Source organism: Crassostrea angulata, chromosome 8 (assembly GCF_025612915.1).
Source record: "Crassostrea angulata isolate pt1a10 chromosome 8, ASM2561291v2, whole genome shotgun sequence".
In the NCBI taxonomy this organism is placed as follows: Eukaryota; Metazoa; Mollusca; class Bivalvia; order Ostreida; family Ostreidae; genus Magallana; species Magallana angulata.
The window spans coordinates 23,251,597-23,278,500 of record NC_069118.1 but is presented as its reverse complement, the minus strand read 5'-3'; the positions used below and the strand labels follow the sequence as shown (position 1 = coordinate 23,278,500).

At 35.8% G+C, this 26,904-nt stretch overlaps 2 protein-coding genes across 2 annotated transcripts; one reads left to right on the top strand and one right to left on the bottom strand.

Annotated features, from left to right (window-relative positions):
* Window positions 1-2,478: 2,478 nt before the first annotated feature.
* On the bottom strand, window positions 2,479-26,895 carry LOC128159344 (uncharacterized). The gene is made up of 16 exons (XM_052822402.1): window positions 26,878-26,895; window positions 26,665-26,798; window positions 26,144-26,281; window positions 25,418-25,549; window positions 24,854-25,099; window positions 24,263-24,632; window positions 23,655-24,141; window positions 23,416-23,543; window positions 22,785-23,159; window positions 21,585-22,146; window positions 21,181-21,437; window positions 20,694-20,827; window positions 20,144-20,436; window positions 17,388-17,458; window positions 10,305-10,404; window positions 2,479-6,041 (listed from the first exon to the last, which is right to left on the bottom strand). Exons 2-16 carry the CDS (start codon window positions 26,767-26,769, stop codon window positions 2,897-2,899), a joined length of 6,543 nt encoding a protein of 2,180 aa, XP_052678362.1. The 5' UTR covers window positions 26,770-26,798; window positions 26,878-26,895; the 3' UTR covers window positions 2,479-2,896.
* On the top strand, window positions 12,309-19,887 carry LOC128159343 (DALR anticodon-binding domain-containing protein 3-like). Its single transcript, XM_052822401.1, has 13 exons — window positions 12,309-12,547; window positions 13,490-13,827; window positions 14,156-14,490; window positions 14,812-14,879; window positions 15,544-15,651; window positions 16,147-16,223; window positions 16,866-16,924; window positions 17,354-17,436; window positions 17,809-17,938; window positions 18,353-18,411; window positions 18,519-18,632; window positions 19,175-19,243; window positions 19,555-19,887. The coding sequence occupies exons 1-13, from the start codon at window positions 12,356-12,358 to the stop codon at window positions 19,672-19,674; spliced, it is 1,752 nt and encodes a 583-aa protein (XP_052678361.1). The 5' UTR covers window positions 12,309-12,355; the 3' UTR covers window positions 19,675-19,887.
* Window positions 26,896-26,904: the final 9 nt, after the last annotated feature.

Below are 26,904 nucleotides of genomic sequence, written 5' to 3'. Positions count from 1 at the left end.
AAATCCAGAAAATAATTTTCTGCCATTTGTGGTAAATGCGTCAGCATGTCACTTTACAAGAGATCCTTTAAGGATAGCAAGAGCATAGCATTGCTGATATTAATTGGTCTAAACTCATGTTTGTTGTTATTTGGTGTAAGTTATTTGATTCCCACGCATTCATTGTCCGATGTAAATGACACTAATATACATCTTGTTTAAATTCAACATTAACTGTGTCGAATTTCTACGTATTCAGAGGGCGTTTTTTTTTCTTTTTTGCAGGTCTGATATATTTAACAAAGGGAAAGGTGTTTCTTGCACGCCGTTCCCAAATAAATGAAGCTAAGGATATAAGTGACAATGTGATGTCGTTCTTATGAATTTGCATCTCTCTTACTTATTAATATTCCCCGTCCTGTTCTTCAACATCTGTCGAGATGTAAACATGCAATGAGTAATCGCGGAAAATTGCACAATTCAGTGAAAATAAACATTTGTTTTGAATGCATTCAACGACATTTTTTCATTTTTGCCTCTTGGGTTGACGTAGTTTTTAATAAAAGAAATTTAGAAATTCCCTCACTATAATTACCTTCTGCATGTTTCAGAAACTCAGTATCTCGCATGAAACCTGAAACCATATGAATGGAGTTGTGTGCGCCAGTTAATGCATCTTATTCTGTTACTTGTATTCACCAAAAAAAACCCCACCTAATCTTTTGTCTGTGACACGCCATAAATGCATGGAATACAAAATCTTTAATATTTAGTTTGACTTCAAAATGATGATCGTTCTGTAAACGTTCTAAAATCCAAAAATATAATTTAGCTGAACCAACTTTGGGCTTTAGGATGCTGTAAATTGACGACAGTGAGAACGGTGGTGTAGTCGAATTCCTTCGATCCCCGCCCAATAATGTACTAGGAAGTTTTGACAATATTTATTTTAAGGGATTGCACGGTATGTACATGTATACTTTGTTTGTACATATATACGAGCCGTCCAATATATACATGTTACACTATACTCCTTATTGCTAAATGAAAAGTTCTAATCTAATTCTAACTATAATACCCAAAACTAGTTGATTATTGTTTACTTTATTTTATACGTGCAATTGCATAACAGTGAAAAGTCGACGAACGTCATAAAATAGAATATTATTGTAGTCCACTAAGCCTACATGTATAGCGTATAAAACATGTGTATTACATACAAATAACAGACATCTTCAGGCACGTAGCATCGTTTTTGAAAGTAGGGGGAGGCAGACTCATCCTAAAAATATTGACAAGCAAAAAAAAAAAAAAGAGGTGGAGGGGGGGGGGGGGGGGGAGGGGCTGGCGTAGTTTATCTTTAACTTTCAATTTTACTTCTAATTTCTTTATTTTCATTCCAAATTTTTACATACTTCCAAGAAAGTGGGGGGAGGGGGGGGGGGGCTCCATGATAATTTAATTGTTTATAAGTAAATTTAAGAAAATAAGGTGCTGCGAGATGCAACGTGCCTGATCTGACATCTATGCTGGATATGTATACGCAATAATTCGAGCACCGAAATGGCGAAAACTGATATAACAAGTATTACTCGCAGCGCTGTATTCAGCATACATGTATATAAATATCATACTAACCATTCCCGTTAGTGTTGAGTTTTTTAATTTATCGATGAATTCGATTTTAAAGAAAATCAGTACTGCAACATTCCGATGTGAAGTGCAATATCAGTTTAATGTTAAACCTACTCAAACAAAAATCTAATTGGACAGCTACATGTAGATTGCTAACTCAGTGTTTTGAAAAATACCATTTCCCCCATCGGTGTCGCATATTTTGGATTTCATTAATCTTAATTCCAAAATATATGCTGGTTAAACAGTTAGACTTCGTAACCTACTAACAAATCTTTGAAAGGAAAGAAGAATCATCGATGAAGTCAGCGATGAACGGCCATCTAGTGCAGTAAATACTGCTATATATCATAGTATCAAAGAAGGAATATTATACTCTGTCCTGAGTTTTTGCTTCCACCACTTTTTGCTTGATATTTCAATAATAGTAAATACCTTTGTGCTCAAACTACGTTCATCCACTAATATGAAAAATGTCCAGATTATCTGTTTTGAAACGCCCCCTCTACCGCTTCAGGTTTCAATACACATCCCAAAACTGAAAGTCTACGGAGCTTTTGCACTGCATCAGCCATTACGAAGCCCGGATGATAACGTTAAATAATTGTGCAAGGTATCTTTAGTACTTCCGATTGGAGAAAAGATGTAAACATATCCCATTATAAATCTCCGTAAGAAAATTGTTTTCGTTCCTGTGAAATTTTATGAGTGAAAAGTGATAATTGTTCAAAGAAGATATCTTGGATATATTCACTTTCATCGATTTCAATTGTATTTCTTTCACAGGTATGTGTATTTTTATAAAAAAAAATCAAAAACTGATGGAAGCAATAACTTGGGACAAACTATAGACGATAACTGTCGCGAAATAAAAGTCAAACAACTTTTAAATGTTTGATTGTGTAATCATAAAATCAAACCATTTCACTTTAACAAAACAAAATAAATGCTATGCACAATGACTATTAAATAAAACAATGAGAACTTTTAGTGCCGGAAAAGACATGAAATGAGAAGGGCAGATGTATCCAAATTTTGAGATCCAAGAACCACGCTGACAGAAATATGGGTTTAAAAAATAGTGCGTTTGTGTATTGTCGACACAATAATGTAATTAATACACTACATACATGTAACAAATTCAGAAGATAATTTCACGATAAATGGGAAACAACTCGGGCATATACATGTAAATCACGATACCACAATGTTTTGTCATTACATGTTATAATGTAAATTTAATTTGTTTGACACTACATTTACAAAAAAAATAGCACTGTTCTCACTTTCCTAGAAGTCCCGTCCCTTTAAAGCCAGCTTCTGGGACGCCTGAGACGTTCATCAGATCCTGCAAAACCCCAGGATCCTCTACCGGCTCGTCTGCCTGCAGCATGATGACGTCACCAGGCGCAACGCGGAGACTGCCGAGAGTTGCTTTGTCGTCTGCTAAAGCGACTCCGGCGATTGTCAAGTTCTGATCAAACGGCGGCACTGAGAAAAGTTTCATTAGCTGCAGCTTCAGGTCCCTCAATGTCTGGTCAGATGATATTTTCAACTCCTTTTCCCCTCGCACTTTCCGATGGCGCTGGCTTTTTCTCAATGAGTTGCCATCGAGTTTCTGCATCTTCTCGGGTGGTTCCTCGCTTTCGGATTTCCGGCGATCGTTGGCGCAAAAATCAGGATCGGGGTAGTCTTGTTTACTGCTGTCTAAGGACACGTCTCCTTGCTTGTCCTTGACAGCTTTCCGCACGAAAATTGTCGCATCCCTATAGACATACTTTGCCATTTCTATCATATTTTCCCGCTGCTGCAAGCACTCTTGGCAAATTTCAGGGAGTGTGATCACGTGAACAGAATTGTCCTCCTCTTCATACGCAACGACGGATACTTCGTAATCCACAACAAAATGTTCCATCACTTTCTCAAACTCTTGGGGCCAGAGATATACTACCTCTGAATTATCCGTCAGATCAGCGCCATTTTGTGGAGGTGGATGCATGTATTTCCGATGTTCACAAAGCAAGCGAATATTCTTTACCTCCAGTACGGGATCGTTTTTGACTGGATCTTTCACGAAGCGTCTCCATTCCTCCACGAATTGCGAACTTACCACGAATATTTCCTCTCCTGTCACAAGCTTCACAGGGCGTTTCTTGTTGTTAAAAATGTCGGCCAGGTCTGCTTTCTGTACTTGCGCTAATCTCTTATTTGTGTTCTGATTTTCTGTCTCTTCCTTATTTTTATCACAACATTTCTGACAGACTGGATGAGAACTCGAGAATTCTGGACAATCTGGAAAATATTCCCTCAATCGGATCCACAGCTTTTCTGGAATCAATTTCCTCCGTGAAGGGTCTGGATCCAGTTGACCATGTAGCTCACATAACAAATCTTCATTGAACTGAAGAGAACTCTCCATGCTTTCATCAGCTGCAGATATGTCTGTCTTGTCAACAGACTTACTATCTCCATCATCCACCTCACTTAATTTTCTCTCTCTCTCACAATTGTCCTTAGTGCATGTATCGTCTGGCACCTCCATACTCTTGTCTGCAGAGATTTCCGTCGTTCCACTGGACGGATGGTCCACTCCGTTGTCAGTCCCCTGTTCCAAAGAGTCTCGATCCCCATGATAATCCTCTAGCTGTTCTAAGACAAGTCTTTTCCAGCTCCTAAAGGATGACTTCCCAACCCAGAATGAAGGCTCTGCTATAGGATCTTCCATTTTCTTCATAGTACTAAACAATTTTTCATCCTCAATCATCTTCCTCTTGGTGCGGAGAACTTTACATCGACTCCGTACGCATATGAGACAGGTGGCTTTGTCCCCCGGCAAGCGAGGCCCTCCTTGATACTTTTCATACAAACTGTTGACAGCATCATACTGCACACATTTCATCTTTCCAGCCCTGTCTGGATGAAGCTTCCCATGCTGACACAAAGCCATTTCATTGTTGACTGGTCTGGCCTTCCCTGGATCTTCCAGCCAATGAGAGAGCCAAGGAAGACTGATCCACTCGTAATTGTGGATTTCCTGATCTTCCGTCCCAACCACAAGACGACTAAATGTTTGTCGGATTTCTTCTTGTTTCTCTTTCCCACTCTCTATATTCTGTTCCCTCATCATCAAAAGTTCTGCCACCCACATTTCAAAGTTTTCATTGTCCTTTTTCACATAATCCAACATGTAGTGAGGAAGATAACTCTTGTCTGGCATTTTCAGATCAATAACCTTATCCTTTTCTTCCATGGGCATTTGCCTGGTGTATACCAGCATGTATGCATTTCTAGAAGAATGATACCCTTTGGGCACTTTCCCCTTCTGTTTTGCCGATGTCTCCTGCAAATCTTCTTCAGTACCAAGATGGAGATTGGATCCCTTCATCTTTGTGGTTTCTTCATCATTAAACTTGTACCAAACTCCGGAGCTTTCATCCAGAATGTGGGCTATATAATGGCCACTGTATGCAGAGGGTCCACGATGAATTAACACTGCTTTCAATCTGTAAATGCTACCACTTTGTGGTGAATTGTCATTATGTGTATGATTGCCATTAGATGTCATGAACTTGCTCATATCGAGTGTTTCAGGAAACTGTATGAAGCCATTTAGTTTCTTCTTGTGGCCTGTTTTCTTATCAAAAACAAATCTAAGTAGCTGAAGATTGAGAATTGGTGGCAGTCTTTTCAGCTGAATGGCTCTTTTTGCGTTTTGTTTACTGCAGCACGTGGAACACATATACTGATTATCTCCTTCCAGTTTCTCCTCATGCAAGAAATCAGTGATAGAATCCTCCAACGTTTTGTGGCCTTGAATGTGCAAGTCAAGCTCATAGAACTTGGAATGTGTCTGAGATGAGTTTTGACAGCCACTGCAGGTTGTGACATAGGCATAGTCCCCACATAACTGTTCTTGAATGATATTGCGGACCGACGGATCATCCTGCTGAGACAGACACTCCTCTAGCAAGGAGAGAAAAAGCTTGGAGAATTCCTGCGCATCTTGTTGAAGAGCCGCATCCAGACCAAGATGGTCAATGAAGTCCTGTGGACTGATGAACGCTCTTTCCGACAATTCCAGGAGAGAGAAGATAGCCTGGAGGTGACCTCCTATACTGCTAGGTTTCCAGTCATCATCTACTTTATCTCCCATATTCGTTTCTCGGAACTTGTACAGAGCTCGTCGGATGGGAGGACTGTGGAACCAGAGCTGTAGGAATGTGTTAACGTAGCAAGTGTTCCCCAGGTTTTTGAGCCCCACGAAGTCTTGTCCCTGTCTGCGCTCATTGTTGGGATCCTCAATATCATGCCAGCTGTCATCATTGATTTCGCCAAACCACTTGCGCTCGCCTATGCAGTTTAAGCAGAATGGATTTCCTTTACAATTTCTTTTACAGGCTCCTAATTTGCAAGGCTTAAGGTTCAACCTGAAGAGATGAAAATGGATGGTATTACAAGATTAAAATACGGTATATATTTTTAAAATGTGGTTATGCTTGAAACAAAGTGAGTGTTATTAGTTATGATTATTTATCTAAAATAATTTTGAGAATTTGTTAGCTTGAAAAGTATTATTTGGCAAAAAAAAAAAAAACAAGAGGCCCATGGGCCACATCGCTCACCTGAGGAACAATAGGTATGATAAAATCAGCTTAATGGAGTCATAATACAAACTATCTGGACAATGTACAATAATACATGTTGATCCTGTATAAATAAAATCAATTTTCCCCTGGATATTCTTATGTTTATAATCATTAGTCCCTTTTCTAACAGGACGATTTTATAGTCATATCATATGTTGAGTATTGCAGTTCTCAAAAAGATCCTTAACAATTGTTTATATATGGGATATAAACGTACATAAACCCTGAACCTTCTTGTGAGGCCAAAGAATTGTCCTGGGGCTAAAGTCGTAACAATTATAAAGAATCATCTGGCTGATTAGTTTCTGAGAAGAAGATTTTTAAAGATTTACTCTATATACCGTATAACGGGTATTTTCTGCGGTTGTTTATTTTCTGCGGTATTTTGCGGATAAGAAAAATCCGCAAAAATTCAAAACGCAAAATATTCTTTTAAAAAAATCCCTAATTTTGAGACTATTTAAAATACAATCTATAATTTTCAAACGTGATCAGTCCGTTATTAGTGGGCTCTGCGTCGTATTTCACACCTAATTATCTCATGTTACCTGTGCGATATCAATTATAGCTGAACAGATCGATATAAGGACTGTGTGTTTAGTCGAGTATGAAATAAAAATGATCTAAGAAAAGTTCACAAGCAGTATATTTAGTAGACTTGTAAAACATTTGAGAGTAACTGTAGACGTATTTTTCCCACGGGGTCATAATTCCGCGGAATCACAATATCAATTTAATCCGCGGGTAAAAATTTACGCGGATTCTTTGACTGAAAAATAAATCATTTGAATAATAATTATTAAATTTAGTTCCGAACGATTTTCATTACCTAGAGTTTGGACTAAAATTGTAAAAACTGTTCACAGTGAACAGTTATTATCGGTTGTGCACTTGTCGGTAGTCATTACTTAGCGGTCAAGATGTTACGACGCTGGCTAAAATCGTCTTGTAATCTTTATTAACTGTCAATTTATGGGTTCACATGTCGTTTAAATTATGAGTTGATCAGTTTTATCCATTAAAATTCAGAGCACAAAGGGATCTAAAAATTGCAGTAAAAACACGGGTCTTAGCGTGTAGTTAATTGGGTCATTGCTTGGGGCTATTTGTCGTCTGACACGTGCCGTTATCTCAAGCTGGGAGAAGTTTAAATTTCGTAAATTTACGGAAAATTCAAATCTTTAGGAGATTAAATTATTTATAATGTGAATTTTCAATACAAATTTGTTTGACAGTTTTTATAGATAAAAACGATATACATTGAGTACACGTATATGCAAGTGTTCTATAATATAGTAACTTCCGATTATCCTTATTAATGTAATGCAATTTCAAAATTTCATTCCAAAGTGCACTTTAAGTACACTGGGAAAAAATTCCGCGGAAAATTTGTGCCCGCGTTCATAGCGTAAATTAATACCACGTGGACAAATGTACGTCAACAGTAGTTCTCATTCACCTTGAACACGGTAAGAATGTCGATTTTAAGATATGTAAAGCGCGGAAAATCCGGTAAACATATGATTTTTTTTTTTGCGGTCTAATGTAACCGCAGAAATTGAAAACGCAGAATATAATTTGATACTTTTTAGGGGTTAAACCGCAAAAATTTCAAGCCGCAGAAAATACCCATTATACGGTATTCCTATGTAAAACTTCGATCCCCCATTGTGGCCCCACCCTACCCCCAGGGGTCATGATTTTCACAACTTTGAATCTACACTACCTGAGGATGCTTCCACACAAGTTTCAGCTTTCCTGGTCTTATGGTTCATGAGAAGAAGATTTTTAAAGATTTACTCTATATATTCCTATGTTAAATTTCGACCCCCAATTGTGGCCCCACCCTACCCCCGGGGGTCATGATTTTCACAAATTAGAATTTACACTACCTGAGGATGCTTCCACACAAGTTTCAGCTTTCCTGGTCTTATGGTTCATGAGAAGAAGATTTTTAAAGATTTACTCTATATATTCCTATGTTAAATTTCGACCCCCCATTGTGGCCCCACCCTACCCTCGGGGGTCATGATTTTCACAAATTAAAATTTACACTACCTGAGGATGCTTCCACACAAGTTTCAGCTTTCCTGGCTGACTAGTTTCTGAAAGGAAGATTTTTAAAGATTTACTCTATATATTCCTATGTTAAATTTCGACACCCCATTGTGGCCCCACCCTACCCCCGGGGGTCATGATTTTTACAACTTTGAATCTACACTACCTGAGGATGCTTCCACACAAGTTTCAGCTTTACTGGCTGATTTGTTTCTGAGAAGAAGATTTTTAAAGATTTACTCAATCTATTCCTATGTAAAACTTCGATCCCCCATTGTGGCCCCACCCTGCCCCCGGGGGTCATGATTTTCACAACTTTAAATCTACACTACCTGAGGATGCTTCCACACAAGTTTCAGCTTTCCTTGCTGATTACTTTCTGAGAAGAAGATTTTTAAAGATTTACTCTATATATTCCTATGTTAAACTTCGACCCCCCATTGTGGCCCCACCCTACCCCCAGGGGGTCATGATTTTCACAACTTTGAATTTACACTACCTGAGGATGCTTCCACTCAAGTTTCAGCTTTTCTGGCTGATTAGTTTCTGAGAAGAAGATTTTTAAAGATTTACTCTATATATTCCTATGTAAAACTTCGACCACCCATTAAGGCCCCACCCTACCCGCGGGGGTCATGATTTTCACAACTGAGAATCTACACTACCTGAGGATGCTTCCACACAAGTTTCAGCTTTCCTGGTCTTATGGTTCATGAGAAGAAGATTTTTAAAGATTTACTCTATATATTCCTATGTTAAATTTCGACCCCCAATTGTGGCCCCAACCTACCCCCGGGGGTCATGATTTTCACAAATTAGAATTTACACTACCTGAGGATGCTTCCACACAAGTTTCAGCTTTCCTGGTCTTATGGTTCATGAGAAGAAGATTATTAAAGATTTACTCTATATATTCCTATGTTAAATTTCGACCCTCCTTTGTGGCCCCACCCTACCATCGGGGGTCATGATTTTCACAAATTAGAATTTACACTACCTGAGGATGCTTCCACACAAGTTTCAGCTTTCCTGGTCTTATGGTTCATGAGAAGAAGATTTTTGAAAATTTCTCGAAAATTTTCATAAATTCCTAATTATCCCCCTTTGCAAAAGGGCGTGATCCTTAATTTTCACAAATTTAAATCCCCTTAGGCTAAGGATGCTTCGGCCAAGTTTGGTGGAAATTGGCCCAGTGGTTCTTGAGAAGATGTTGAAAATGTGAAAAGTTTACAGACAGACGGACAGACGGACGGACAGACAGACAGACAGACGGACGACAGACAAAATGTGATCAGAATAGCTCACTTGAGCTTTCAGCTCGGTGAGCTAAAAAACCAAAACATGAATTAATTTGTATGCGGTACTGATAGTTTGTGGTGTGTTTTGACTTCTACTTGGTACTGATAGTTTACAGTGAGTGTTTACTTGTAAGTGGTACTGATAGTTTACAGTGGTGTGTTTTGACTTCTATGCAGTACTGATAGTTTACAGTGGTGTGTTTTGAGTTCTATGCGGTACTGATCGTTTACAGTGGTGTGTTTTGAGTTCTATGCAGTACTGATAGTTTACAGTTCTATGCGGTACTAATAGTTTGCACTGGTGTGTTTTGACTTCTATGCAGTACTGATAGTTTACAGTGGTGTGTTTTGACTTCTATGTAGTACTGATAGTTTACAGTGAATGTTTACTTGTAAGTGGTACAGATACTGGTGTGTATTTACTTGTATACAGTATTGAAAGTTTTTAGTGTGCATTCACTTATATCAATACTGATAGTTTGTGGTGTGTATTTACTTGTATGCTGAACTGAGAGTTTGTGGTGCGTTTTTATTTGTATGCGATACTGATGTATTCTTTATGAGAGTTTACCTGCATGTGGTACTTATGAGTTTGTTTGTGTGATTTAACTTGTTTGCTGTACTGATGTATTCGTTTGTGCAAGTTTACATGTATGTGGTACTGATGTGTTCGTTTGTGCGTATTTACTTGTATGCGGTACTGATGTGTTCGTTTGTGATGTCCGACGGCTCCGTGGTCTCCGCCCATTGCCAGGCCGCTTTGTCCAGTTGCTGTTTTGTTGGCATGTCTATCAAAACAAGATGAACACTTAAATAATACCTCAATGCATCCAATATTATCTTGTGGTTGCTGTTAATCATTTAAACATATAAATTATAGCATGTCATATACCATGTATACACCAACAGAGGGCTTCTATGTATTGGGGTGCGATATGAAAAATCCCATGTCATGTTTTTAAACCATATACTTATATAAAATATCAAAGAGAGAAAAAAAAACATCCTGTGATGAATGATTATTGTCAACATATAACTTGGTGTATGTATACTTTTCTCTTATAAACTTTTCTGTCAATTTGTGCCACCTCTTTGTACAGGTATTCCAAGTTGATGCCGATGTTATTATTTGACCTTATACTTGGACATCGTAAACAAATAACCAGATTCTACATCATAATATCCAATGATTAACAGAAAGGGTAAGTAATAACCTTACAACTGACAATTGCCCGAAATTCAAGGGTGCGTAATAAATTTCATAAATTGGTTAATACTGTAAAGGGCGATAAAAGATATATTTTCTGTATGTATATGATAAAGTGACCTACCCGTAGTCACCTAGCCATAGAAAGTCGAGAAATACGGTAGTGCTTGCCGAGAATTAATCTTGTGCCAGCAAATTGCCACAGAAACATTACTGATGGGAGAAGGATGTGTGTGTTGATGATAAAAGATTATCATGATAATACAAATAAGCAGATTTGCAATATTTTTAATAGCAAGTGCAGCTTGCTGGAGTGCAGCGCTGGTGAGCAAAGCCAGCTCTACCGACAACAATTCGGCCAATTGTGACCTTTGACATTCTTTTGTCAGATTCCTACTTACAATACTCTGAAAATTGCAAATGGTTACCAATGTCAGGTTCTCGTGAGAACAGATAAAATGTAACTTAAGAAGGCCATGTATTTAAAAGATGAATAATGCATTCTGCTGATTCTAAAATATGATTTGCAACTAGTTGTTTTACACTTTTTTTCTTGGCAAATTGTTTGGAGCAGCTACTTTAATAGAAATTGTTGAGCGATGTCTGCTCTCCTAATGTGATGTCAAAATGTCTAAGCAAGCAACCTTTAGCGTAAATAAAGATATAGATAGGCGGATTAAACCGTGCATGTTTCGAAAGAATCTAATATTGAAACTATGATTGTTGTTTCTGGCTTCTTTTTGCAGACTGCACTCCATAAAACACATATGCTTATACATGTATACTGGAGAGTAAAATATTTTATTTTCATAATCACGTTGGCTGACCAAATTTGGTAAACAATGCTATAATTTATTATCATGTACCCGTGTGTATTTGCAATTTCATTTATGCTGCGCTCGCCCCAACGGTCACACAGTAAAACATATCAGAAAAATGGGGTTTTTATTTGGCATTTATGACTTTTGGATCAAAATAAAGATCGATCATGTAACTATTATACACCATTTGATTGACGCAAAAAAATGGATGACATGTTGAGAAGACAGTCTGTGCTCTTCCCATTCAAAACTACCAATTCTTTACCAAAGATTTTACGGAAAACAAGTTCACAATCTCGGTTTTACCTGGTAAAGTAATTAAGAATGCATTTCAACAGTTCAATTTGCGCTTCCCGCCTCCATTGCACCTGTCAAAATCAAAAGTAAGTCCCCGATTTCATTTCCGGTTAAATTTCTATGCGAATTGAGTAATTTTTACAATATTATTTCGTAGTTATGTTAAATGATAAAAATAGAACATCATAGAAATATAACTGGTGCCAAAACCTTAATATTACACAAATTTTTATCAAAATACAACGTTAAATGAAGTGAATATTTGTAATTAGAAGTATATAAATAGAACCGAATTTGTTAAGGAACGGTTAATAAAAATTCAATAGTCATCGTTAAAAATAAGCTTTAAAATAGTATTATTCAAGGTATACGGTACAAAACATTTCTATGCCTTAAATTAATCATACACACAACATGGAAGACAGCAGACAGCAGAGAAAACATGTGTCCTGTGATTCAATGACACAGAACATCTTGCATGTCATTAAAAGAAATTGTGGTGCTCTCGATATAGAGTCCAAAAGCATTCTCGTCCAGAAACGCCAAAAATCATTGAAAGATGGAGATTTTTGTGTGCCAAAGGGGTGTTTTAAAATTAATGAAGAGGTACAACATTCTTCTGTTATGAAGACGATTTGTAAACTCATCCCGAATTAAGCACTTTACTGCTGACTTTACATTTTGTTACTCTTGTCAGCCCTTTAATAGAATGTCAACACGTTTCAGAAATAGCCTTCAAGTGCATTTTCATATATTGACAAGTATTACCTCTCTGGGGTTAGAACCCCGGGTCCTCTGTCTCACAAATCCAGCACTCTACCAATTAAGGGTTAACTCACTAGCCAGAGCTTAGAAAGAATAATCATACCGCGACCAGGCTACGGTCAGGTCACAGTAAGAATTCGCCCCATATACTTGCAATGTAGCAGCTACGAAGCGGATCAGCTTCGCGTCAATTTTAAGTCTGTTAAAAATAATCTGCAGGGGAAAATCACATTTTTATACATTACAAACCTTTTTGAACATGCATATGTAGTTTAGCCCACAAAATACCCATTTAATGAGTTGTACCATGGCATTTTGTTAAAATACACATTTGAATTTGCCTGCCATTTTGTCAGAAATCACACTCGGAACGTCTTGGATTGTATTATTAACATGACGACCATAAACAGCAAATTTTTAAACGCGATGTTAAAAGTGGCAGCGATTTCATTGCAAAAACAGTTAATGTGGTACATGTAATATGGGATTATAAAAGAGCAACATTGTAAATATTTAAGATCAATCATATGAAAACTTTGGCGAGATACAGCGCGATATAATTTTTTTATTTGCTACGAAGCGAGTATATGGGACGAATTCTATCGTTAAACCGGGTCTGTAGGACATCTGTGATTTTAACGGTAGAACATTCTATCTAGCTAGAGCTTTATTTATGCTATATAACTGACTATATATCACATTATACATGTAACATAATTTTGATGTACTGATTGACATACTCTTTACATACATGTATACTTGTATTTGATTTTATTTAAACAGGAGTTTCGTCATCTTAAGGAGAAACTGATAGAAGAGAGCAAGCCGTGGACATGCCCAGTGAGAAAAGTGATGTCAGATCCATACAACAGTTTACTGATTTCTCTAGACAGGTCTCTCACCTACAAAAGTGTGATATCATCCCTCATCCAGTCAGAGGTTCCATGTGCAAAGGTTTCAAAGAATGAAATAGAAAATGACACTCAAAAGTGGAATGACTCAAAGCCATTGGAAAGGACTGTATTAGTGCATGTACCTGACTGTGGTGATTGCAAGACTCTGGAACAGCTCAGGGCATTAGTGCTGACACAGCATGTTATCAATCTGTTGCATGCTAATGGGTTAGTAGTGATAAATTCTGATTCATTGTACATAACTGGTGTGGATTTTTGAAAGGTGAAATACAGTATTTGTGTATAAAGTTGTACTTACTAGTCTTTCAGTTTGTGTTTGATGAATTACATGCCATTGGGAAATTTTCTGAAGACAATGAAAGAGGACTTTCTTAATATGAAAGTTTTATATAAAACCATGACCCAAGATATAATTTGATTTTGGTGTTCATACAACATATGATGAATATGAAACGTTTTCTTGCAAAGGTGTGACAGCTAGTCTGATGGTCTGAGCAATATTTTCCATTTGAATAATTACATTTTTCTTTTACAGGCTGAAAACCAAGCTTTCACTATTGAATAGTGATGCAGACACTCAGAAATGGAAAAAGCTGCTGAATTTTAATTTTGATTACGTCCAAAGGAAAGAGGAAAAGTGTGTTGTTGAAAATATTCTTGATCGAGCAAGACATTCAGAATACAGACTCTCTCAGAAAAGATCAAATGAAGAAGATCATTCAGTGCTTCATACAGAAACCACATCTGAATCTGACCATAATACAGCTGATGTAAAGAAACTGGATAAGCTGGTTTTAGATGCTGAAAAATATTTGGCATCAACATCAACAGATAGTGGTGTTTATGATAAAAATCTAGGAAAAGTTCATCGTAAGTTTTAAAATCAACTAACTTGAAAAGAACTTCTGCAAAAGAGAATAATTTTATTGATAAGGAATGACTTTTAAAAAAAAATGTTGTGAAGATATAGATCAATATCTTATAGAAACTATGGTTTTACTGTATCTAATATGTTACATGTAAAAAGATCTTTAGTCTTTTGTGGAAAGGTCTTTAGACTTTTGTGATATAGAAGTTCTACATTATCAAGTCAATTAAGAATTTATATCTGGTTTTTTTGTACATAAGTTCTTTTAATGACAGTTTGATTTTACATGTAGTTAATCTGTCTAAAAAACATTTTCTACACAGTCACTGAAAAAGGTGGAATTACAGATACGTTGATTCAAATGTCACACCTACAGACATGCATTGAAAAGGTATCAATTTATACAGGTATTTAGAAATAAAGGAGAACATATTGATTCATATATACTTTTATAATTTAAAAAAACTTAATTATTGTAATACATGTATTTATAAACTTAAAAGGGCATAGCCACGATTTTGGTCAAAATTAAATTATTTTTCCGATTTTAATGTTACATGTAACAATGCTTCGGTAAGGCATTTTTAAAAATAGGCAATCAAAATTTTAGTGTCATTTGTTGAGTTATAAGCAAGTTACAGAGCTTACAATTCTTTGCTATGTAAACAAAGCTTTTGTTTACATTTTGAAGGTTGAAGTGAAAATTTCAGTTTAAGACTTAAAATAAATGTGATAAACATTAGGAACTGTTTATTTATGCTTTAAACGAACAAGAAGATAGACAAATCGGCATGGAAAAAGATTTATATCGAACCTATGTAAACAAAAACAGGGCACGAGCCTTGTTTACATGACAAAGAATTGTGAGTCCTGAATATTACTTATAACTCAACAACTTACTCTCAAATTTCATTTGATCTTTAGAAATGCATTCCTCAAACATTGTTAATAATAAAAACAGATAAATAGAATTTGGCCAAAATTGTGACCATGCCCCTTTAAGGTTAATAATAGGTTAATGTCTTTTTTATTTCATGCACTTTATCTCTCAACAGATGGACAAGTGTGATTGTGTTTTACACATTGTTCAAGACAAGAAAGGTTTTCAGCAGCAGAAGATTGATATAGGCTTACAGATGTTAGTAGAAGGAATGCCTAAACAGGTTTGTTTCAATAAATGTGTATCTTTACTCATAAAACAGCCACCAAATACATGTGTTCAATAACATACAGCTGTTGAATTATTTAATGAAGAATTATCTTTATATAAGGGTATTATTATAACTGCACAATTTTCTTTTACATCTGAGATACCGGTAAATGTATTTATCAAACTATTAGTATATAAGAGGCTTGACTGAATTATGGAATAATTTTCTGTGTAGGAAAATAAAGTGCTGAATGTGCTATGGAATTCTTGTCAATAAGTTAATTTCATTCATTAAAACATTAATTTTTGTTTTAAATAGTCTTCATTCAGATTTAGACAGTGTCACAAAAAGAAGAGGGAACTGAATTCACTAAACTAAAAACAACAAAAATTCTATCTATCTTATGCATCTGGATAGTTTGTTTATTGCTTGAAGTCAATCATGCAAGCAATATTTTGGGTTATATACTGTATTCATTTTTCATGTTCATTTCCTTCAAACGTGTAGGTTCATATGCTTTATGGGTCAGTTACAGAAAGGAAATCAGCAGCTACTCAGAAATTGAACACAGAAGAATTTTATAGGTAAAAAATTATAAAAGTATATAAGTTATAACCTGGAACACAAACTTTTAACAATTAACATAACTCTATTAAATTGGATATTTCAGTCTAATTGATTAGAATAGACAATTTAAGCTAAAGACAATATGCTTAATTACGCCACAGGTAAGTAAATGTAGATGTATGTTTGTCTTATCAGAAATGCTCTGGTTAATTAAGGAAAATTAATGCAATGCACCATATTTTAAGTACCGTATATCTGGTGAAATATTGTTAAAAACCTCCATGAGAAAATTTCCAAATGTAGATTAAACTTTGTTTCATGTTCAAATGTAGTAGAATCAATTTAATATTCTTAAAAAGTAAACTTATTATGTAATGGATTGTAGAGTAGGGTATTTTGAAGTAAGACTAGGTTTTAGATTAAAAGAACTATTAATAGGTATATTAAGGCAGCCAATAAATAAAATGAAATAATATATACCGATAAGACATGTACAAGATGCAGAATTATTTAATATACATGTAACATTATGTGTACCTTAGATATATACACAGCATATGGTATATCAAAACATAAATGAATTTATTGTTTGTAATTTGTTTAGATAGGTATTTTTATGACAAGTTAATTGTTAATGAAGTTTGTAAATTTATTTCTAGCTTAAGGTTTGGCCAAATGAAGGAAGCCTCTGTGATGAAGTATGGAGAATGTGTTAAAGGTGCATGAGTAATGTCCCTTTGCCCCCCCCCTCTCTCTCTCTCTCTCTCTCTCTCTCTCTCTCTCTCTCTCTCAAAAGAGTTATGACATTTTTCATTTTGATATCATCTAGTTAAAGTCTATGAGGTTCAGCATTATGATGTATTACATGTACTTATAATTTGTTACTGTATGTAGGCCCTGTATTTATGAAAGACTATTAATGTTGAGAATCTTACATAAGTACATACACATTTATTACTTATTTAAAGCAGGATGATTGAATCTTTTACTTCTAGTACATGTAGGTACATACATGTATTGTGATGAGAAGAGGATTCTTACATGTTTGTGTACAATAGGAATTCTTAGGAGCTGATCATTGTTCATGCATTTAGTGGTTCCAGAATTATCATTGAAATTTAATGTGTTTTTGTTCAAACTTTTGTAGGTCCTGGATGGAACAAAACAATAGAGAACTTAACCGTGGCTAGTATGAAGTTTGAATTGCTTCTTAATGTTCCACGGAATATAGTGAGTCAACATCAGGCCATTACTTTATGTAAAAATCAATAATTAATTTTATTTGGCCCTTAAAGTGAAGAACTGGGGCACTATACTTTTTCTGGCCTGTCTCTCTATTCTTATTTGTGAAACATCAGTATTCAGTGAAGACAAAAGGCCATAAATGATTAATGTCTGATAGAAGTCAAGCTCATTCATCAAGTTGAAGACAATAACAGTGAGACTTTTTGTTAGTATTTACAAAATGTTGGGATAATTTATTTGAAATTCATATTTTCCAATGCCTGTGCTTTGAAATGAAAATACAGTTTGTAGATACATGTATAATTACTGACTTTGTTTATATTTTTTTACAATAACTTTTGACCACTTTGTTAACAGGTGAAGCTGGATCTATCAGAGGGCAATGACTTTGGGGGAGGGGTAGACAACCGAGCGGGGGCATTTGTGATGTACAACTGTGCAAGACTAGCCACTCTCTTCAAACATTTCAACAAGGCTGTAGATGATGGTAGCAACTTCTCCTTGCATGTGCTCATTTATGTTTAACAATACTGTAAATTCCCAATTAAACATGAGGAATTAATATCCCCATAAAATTGCGCTAGGCACATCTTGTGGATTTTAAAATTTCACTTTTGTTTTTCTGACATGTAAACTAAAGAAACTTTGCTAAAAATCTGGTGTTCGCAGTTTCATAATCTCGCAATTTGATGCAAAAAGGTTGAATCCCGGAATTAAGTACTCGTGAAAAATAAGGAATCTACAGCAGTTAGTTTTAAATTACCTGAATTTTAAATTTTTAATGTATCATATGTATTATCACATAATATTGGCCAAAAAAGGGAAGGGTCATCAATATTGGTTTGTAACAAAGCTGGTGCCTGTTCACCCATAATCATGACATTTTTAAAAAATTTTATAGGAACATACCCACCATTACCTAGCTTGGATTCCATTGACTTTAGCTTGCTTAGAGAAGAGGTAAACAGTAAGCAAAATTCACTGTATTGCTGTTCATTCTTTTAGAACATTCATTTACCACTACCAAAGACATGATTTGCAAGCCTCATGCCTTTTGTTTATTTCAGGATGAGTGGTCCTTGTTTTTCCATTACATTTTCCCTTTCCATGATGTGGTCAGAAGTACAGTGACAGAACTGCTGCCTAGTAAAGGCATCTACACCAAACTTGGCACCCACAAGGTTCCTTTTACCATCAAGTGAAAATCAATTTAAAGTACATGTACATGCTATTGTGACGGTCAGACCTGTTCGAATACCGGCGCCAGATAGCTGAGTTAGTAGAGCACCTGACTAGAGATTCAGGGGGCTCGGGTTCAAATCCCGGTCTGGTCCGTCATTATTTCTCCCATCCCGTTACACTATATAAGATTATGCCTTGATTTGTGATGTGCAATGATTTTTATCCGATTCTATGTTAAGTGTGTTCAATCTAATAATACTTAGGCCAGCTTTTTTTTCAGGAAGGTAATCTTTTGGATATTTTGGCTAAATACATGTACTGTAGATTCCTTGTTTTACATGAGTACTTAATCCAACGATTTAACCAGTTTGCATCACATCGCAGGAATATAAACTTGCAAACACCGAATTGTGCTTCTCACAATTTTATGTGGTTACACATGTATTTAATGGTAATTCCTCACGTTTTAATAGGAATCTACAGTATGCATGTAATATAAACAGTCATGTTCAATAACACAACCCCTTTTTGGTATTTTTAGATATGCAATTACCTGATTGGACTGAGCCGAAGTTTAAGTTCATACTATAGCCACACCCATGTTCTTGTGGTACGTTATGTTTTAAGTACATTGTTCTTGTGGTACTTTACATGTATGTTTTAAGTACTGTATGAATATTTTTTTTTCATTTGATTTAAAGTAATTGACAGTTAAGATAAGCTCTGACTGATTTCTGAGCTGATATGTTACATAATTGTAAATGATACAGAGCTGAAATTTTTTTTTTATTACCGTATTTATGAATAAGTTTTCTTATTCTTTGAATTATCATCATTGTTATACCGAATATTTGCTGCATGTATTTAAAAAGAGAAGTGGTAAACTTGATACATGTATGTGCTTACATATCTTTTTTTCAGGAAAATCGTCCTAATTTACTTCCAACCATGTATGCTCGTCTCTATTTATTGAAAGCTCTACACTTCGTGATGACGGAAGGTCTACATTTGTTGGGAGTTACTCCCGCAACCCAGCTTTAGTCTGTGATAGAGTATTGAAAATGGACAGTAATTCTTGCTTATGTTAAAGCATGGAGACAGATGATTGATGAAACCTTGGGATTTTTATAGTGAAAGTTGTGATGGACAAACACAGTTGAATATTTGTACAATTAAGTCATGTTGGAAATATTTATGGAGAGGATCTCTAATAAATGAAGACATCTAAGAAAAGAAAAATTATTTTTTTAGAGGGATGGTGGTTGGAGTTGTATTATATATAAAATTAATTTGTTAGAGCTCTATCAGACAAAAGCCCCTTAAATGTCAAGTAAGAAACAAAATCAACTACAAAGTTAAAGTAACATATTCAATAATTTATTGTTAAATTATTTAACATTTAAAATTTTGTACATTTAGTTTAGTTTACTGCTGACACAGTCAGATTTATCATGAAAATTGGTGAGAAGAATTGAATATAGTGAAACATTTAAACATTGCTAGTTTTCACATAAACCCAGAGGCTCTCCTCATTAACATAGTATTGTGATCCTTGTATACACGAGGGAGCTCAAACATGGAGAAAGTAAATGCAGGAGTGAAATCAAGATTGGAAATTGTTGGAGTCATCAGGCTGAGTTTTGGTGACGACTTGACTTCAGACTTTAGACTTGGATTTTTCTTCACTACTGAAGGAAATTTGGAGGCAAGAGAAATTTTTCTTTGTATCCCAAAGTTTTTCTTTTTTGGAATCTGCTGAGTTTTACTGGTGGCTTCCACAGAAGTCACTGGGTGTTTGGAATTCTAGGATAAGAAAATATCATAATAATAAAAAAAAGAAGAGAAAATTTGAGGGCACTGCAAATCAAAGAATCCCACCACCAATACTTCAAGATCATAGTTCTAGTGAGAAAAAGGAATTCAAAATCTTTTTCCACAAAATTCAAGATTCAGAGTCAGCATCTGACATCAACATTTGAATGACACTGATTTTTACTACTTACAGTAATTATATTATTACATTCTTAATTTTGTTGAAAAATACTTTTTTGCCATATTACCTTGACCTTGGGAAGTGATTTGTTGAGATCTTTGGAGTTTGAGCTTGTTTTTGGTGGCATGGTCTGTAGGAGATGGTTCAGGGTGAGATGGGAGTGTTGAGGACGGATAACATCAGCATTTATCATAGGATACTCTGTAAGCAATCAAAAGTGGATACAGTTGATGGCGGTGTACTAGGTTGGAAGTGATTTGTATGGAATATGTCATAATTAGATAATGTCATAAAGTAGAGTGACTATCATCATTATGTTATGTATTCATGTTTAAGTTCACTGTTAATGAAAAAGCACAGGAATAGCACATGATTCAATATCATTAATATTATAAATAAATGTACAAGTAGGTTAGTGGCTAAATCAAGTCTTAACTTGCTGAAAACAGAATTTCCTTCACATGTATTACATGCTATTGAATACCAAGTTAATTAATTCTAGTAAACCTTCTAGAGGTAATTGTAAATATAATGTACTTAAGTCATATACTTACTAAATCGTGGACCAATTCCAATTTTCTTCAATGACTTTGATGTAGAATCCTTTATTGACTTGGAGGCTTGGTCTGGAACTGCTTTTGGATTTATTTTCTGTGTTTTGGTAACAGGTTTATTTTTCTTGAAGACATCAATATCCTTCCTTCCATACGTGACTGGGACCACGGCCATGGATTTTACGATCTTCTCACCAATGGAATAACTCATCCTCACCAGGGTGTCTTTTGCCAGAGAGTTTGAGAATCGACTGTTGCTGTAAAGATAGGACATTTTAACAAAGAATTTATTTAATATAAGAAGTACTTCTAACTTTATAAATACATGTAAGTTTGTATTTCACATACTAGGAAAATTATAATTGAATCTCCCCAATGCTCTAATCCTCACATCTTCACCTTACCTTTTGTTGGTGCTATAGCTATTACTGGAACCAAGGCTGCTGGAATAAGTGGGTGATTTCCTGGTCACTAGATCCTCCTTTGAAATGAGTGGAACCTCAATCTCTGGACTCTCGATGCCTGCTGTACTTGAATCCTCACTCTCCTGCTCTGAACTATCTTTGTTTTTCTCCTCAGGAATATCCACCCTCTGTTCTGGACTATCCACATTCTCCCACTGTGTACTATCCACTGTATTCAACTCTGGACTATCCACCATCTTCCACTCTTGACTATCCACCTTCTTCCATTCTTGACTATCCACTGTCTTCCACTGTAGATTATCCACCTTCTTCTGCTCTGAACCATCCACATTCCTTTTCTGCTCTGAGCTTTCTTCCTCCATCTGATGATTTGGACTTTTACTCATAGAAATTGTGTTATCCTGAGATGGAGGAGATCTTAATGTTGACCCTCTTTCTGGTGTGGATCTATGAATTTTGTAGGCGTTGCTGATTCCATGCACGGAGGCATGGTAATTATTGAGGGCGGGGAAACTTGTTAGTACACCAGGAACCTCTTCATCTGAAATAGAATTATTGGAAAAGTGTTTTTTTTCTCAATAAATAGGGGAAAAAATCAAACAATACACATTTTGCAAAATGATCATGCAAAGAAACACATTTTTTATCATAAAGTACCTCGTTTAGGTGACACGAATTAAATGTTTTGTTTGTCGGACCCACCCACTTGTTTTTAAACAAAATATATATACAAATAATAGTGTTTTAAATATCCTGCATCCAGGAAATTCTGTACTATTTTAGCTCTATTTTTGAAGTTAAATTGATTTTGATTTTATATAAACGTCAAGAAAAAGAATATAATTGTCTGCTTTATGAACTGCCAAAAAATTTTGTCCACAAAAAACTTAATTTCATTATTCAATCGCTTGCCCGTTGGTACTTTACAAACAAGAAGTAAGTGGGCCTTAAGATAAACGGATGTGAAGTAAACTTGCAGATGAAAGAGAGTGATTTTTAAAAGACAGTGAAGAATTTTTAAAATTTTTAAAAACATAAACAATAAATTATAACTGATAAGCATGGAAAATGGTGTGATTGTGTTTGTAGTGACTCTGAGACTGTTCCATGTACATGTGTTATTAGTATTTTCTACATTTCTAGATAGAAGATGAATTATTTTTCTTATCAATGACAGACCTTCACTACTCCAAGATGGCGGCTTGTTTGATGCTGCACCATCTTGATACAGATATCTCTCCCTGGACTCGGTAGAGGAGGACCTTAGGCTGTTGTAATGCTGAGAATGGACAGATTCTACTGCCATGTCTGACAGTGGCTCAGAACTAGCATCATTGGAGGAGGCCTCAAACCTTGGGCTTGTGTGAGCGCTAGTTTTCTTCCTTCTGCGGCGATTTTCTCGTGGACTGCTACTTTCAGGCACTTTCTCCTCATCGCTGTCATCAGACGCCACAGAAAATTTCAATCCTTTTCCCTTTCTTTTGGTTCTTTTCCAGCGATTATATCTTTTGTCTGTAATAGGCTGGTAACAAATATCTGTAGGCACTCTTAGATCTACAACAGATTCATCTATTTTTGAATAGTGTCTTAGAGAAAATTATTAAAGGCTGACAGAAAAGTTTTGCAATTAATAACCTTGATGAAAATGAGTGTAATACTTATTAATGAAAAAAAACATTCCTCTTTAATTACACACAAAGGTCAGTGTTATTTATGGTAAATTTATAGTTAATCACAATATACATGTTTGTAGATGTATAGTATATAAAAACTTGATATATGTGTATTGATACTGTAATTGTCAAATTACCATTAGCAAAGTTTGCTGGGGATGTACTGGGATTCTCCTGTGCTCCTCTCTCTTCTTCTTCAGTGCTTTTGTTTGAGAGATTGCGGAAGGAATGCACACAGCCTTGTAACAGGTCATGCAAATCCTCACTGAAATGTTATGACAAAAAAATATAGTCAGTGTAAATACTACAATATTAAGGAAGATGAGAGAAGGTTTCAAAAGAGGAATGATTTTCAGCTAATTTTCTTGTACTCTACCTTGAATGCAAACCAGCTACTTGTGATGAAACCCCTTCATCCTCATAGGAACTTTGAACAGAGGTTGCGTTTATCGATGTTTGCCTCTCTCCAACGCTTGTCAACATTGTCTCACTTCTTTCAAGCTGGGAATTCATACTTTGAAGAGATGTGTCAAGGGCAACAACTCTTGTTTCCCTTATGTTCCAACTTTCCTTCCAATGGAACGCTCCATATGCTGCTTTTGACCTTTTCTCTGTTTTCATTTCATCTGACTCGTGGATCAAGGATTTTCCATACTGAGGGATCACCTCTTCCATTCTGGGTATGGTGTACATATGATTTCTGTGGTAATGGTTAGCGTTCTGTGCTGGTGATTGCAGCACAGTGCCGCCACCATCCTCTGGTTCTGGGGTGTTCAGCTGTAGATACCTCTCTGTGTCTTCCAGGTTCTCCTCAGAATGCACAGTATCAGTGGAGCTGGAACTCGACGACATCGACTTTGCATCTGAAAGAAGTTAATTTAAATTGTATATGCATGTATAAAGGAATCTCTCTCTCTCTCTCTCTCTCTCTCTCTCTCTCTCCGAAAAAAAAATCATGACAGATGATTAAATATGGTTATGTACCAAATGATCCATGTTTTGGAAACATTTGATTTTGGGTGAGATGCCTCGACCATTGGTTTGGAATAAAATGTGGCGGCCGTATTGTAGCAGGGACACTTTTACTCCGCTTAGATAGGGTGTAATCCTCTTTCTGAGTATCCCAGGGACTCTCGTAGTACACGTAAGGGTCGATGTCAGGCCCACAGTAGAGGTCCTGGGACATGACGTCACTCGTGTAACAAAGGCTGCTCTTGGTCTGTCGCTGGTAGGCCTGGAATGGACACTCGGAATCCATGTTGAGAGACTCGTGTTCGAGCATTCGTAACTCACATTTCCCACAGCAGTAACGTGGACGTTTTATGAAACCTGGGTTAAAATCTTTTGAGTTGGTCTGGCAAGAAGAGGAAATAAAGGAAATGAAGGTTAATATTTGCAAAATCATTTATAAATAAAAGACTTTAGTAATTTCGAAATATTGGAAGTGGTAGCGCCTTGATTTTGGTGAAATAAGCATACTTGTTGTAGTTTGATTTTTTTCATGTGTTACAAACTATGAGTGAATGTAGAAGGATATAATCTTGTATGATAAAGTTTATGTTTGAGTTTATTTACGCTTGCTGATCTAGAAGCTCCATCACAGTTTAAGTGTTGTCCGTCCACAGAAAAACTTTGATCCACCCCAAAAGAATGAGTAGAGGCAGGAGGCAACAGTGGGGACATGCTTCCGCGAGATAAACAGTCTGGACTAAAACTTATCAATCTACTATATCCGACATCTCCACGCTGTTTTTCAGAATATTTCTGACGTAAAGTCTTGACCTCATCTCTCAAACGTGTTCGAAGTATCGGGGAAGATGGCTGTAAAAATAGTAGAAAAAGTTAAATGCATTCTAGATATGTACATGTTTAAATTTTCTTTGTTATTTCCTATAAAATCATATGATGTTTATACTTTATTCAGCCATGGACAATGCCAAACCACGATCTTAACTGCATTATAACACGAGTTAATACTGACGTGTGTGTCTGTTTTTTTTTTCAGCAATGCTTTCATTCCCGCATGAACCACAAAAGGAACATGTTATAATGATCAATAATTTTACGAAAATTACATGTGAATATGATCTATTAGATCTATGTATAAAATAATTAAGAAAAGAAAATGAATAAGCATACACTTTGAACTTTGGAAGCTTTTTTGTTCAGACGCTCCCCAAATAGTGTCAGGGGGCTGCTCTCAGCAGGACTGTCGTCACATTCGGTGTACGGATTTACAACGTATTTCTCCGTCACCGTAATGCTTGTTTCCTTTTAAAATAAAATTAAAAAAAAAGTATGTAGAATCTTCAACATTAGCAAGGGTTAAGGGTGACAATGACAGATTTGAGTTATATAGATCAATTCATGTAGGTTTTAAAATTTTAAAATACTTCTACGTTTATATAAATTCATATCGGAAATGTGGCTAGCGATTAAAAGTGCGCTGATCTATTGTACATAGGCGTCGGAACAGGGGGTGGGGTGGCTTAGCCCCCAACTTTTTTTTTGCAAAATAAGATGTTTCTGAAAATTAGTCTAGCCCCCTACTTTCAATTTGCTTCCGACACCACTGTATTGCATCCAATTTTGAAACTGCGATCGAAGTAAAAGATAAAGAAAACCTAAGTACAAAATATATCAAAAAATGAATTTTCAAAAATATGTATATTCATGTAATATAAGCTTTTAGGAATAAAAATCGAATGCACTGCGCTCCAATGAGTTGTACAGCGGCTAGCTAGTAATGCGATTTATCGTAAAGTTTTGTAAAATTAAGTGTACTTTATACATGCACATTTTTTTTATCCCATTGTGTAAAGTTAACGAAAGTGGATTGGTTCAGTAGAGTACTATACGACTTACGACTAGCTCGCATTCCTGGCGGGGAGAGTTACAGGGCCCGTACAGCTGGCTGCTCTCCCTGGACAGGAGTGGCCTCCCCTGTAGGGGCTCCCGGGGGAGATCGGACGCTTGATTCTGAGGACTGGTCAGATGGAAGCCCTGCATATTAATAATTATGTTGATTTTTTTTAATTTCTAGATAAATATACAGATTTCGTTTGAGTAAAATGGTTACTTTGAATATTTTTAAATTAATTTCGTTAATGGTTTTGACGTTCTGTCTAAAAAGATTATACCCACATACACTGAAAATTAAATCTTTACAATTTATAAAACTTAAATTGTTGATTTACAGTTATGGATGACCGTACGATTTTTTCTTTATTTATTTTTAAATTCATATCTATGAAGAACTTTATACTTTTGACACGTCTGTAAGCTGATTTTGAAATTGACTATAAACGTCTTACAATTTAATATTTGTAAAACAATGTTCCTTTTAATCATAAACCAGATTGGGAAAAGTATAACCTTTGTTTTACCTTTGTTACTTTGGTCCGCTGTGGTAGATAAACGTTGACGCATGGATTTGAGCGGGGGATCTTCGAGAACGGTGGTTTAGGAGGAAGTATGGCCCCAACAGACATTTCTTCAAACGACACTAGGTTCTTAACATCTAGAACAACAGATCAGATAATAATTATACAGTAAAACAGAAGTAAAACAAACGAGTAAAAATCGCCGTTTCTACCAACCTTTTCATTTACTTCATGGTAAATATC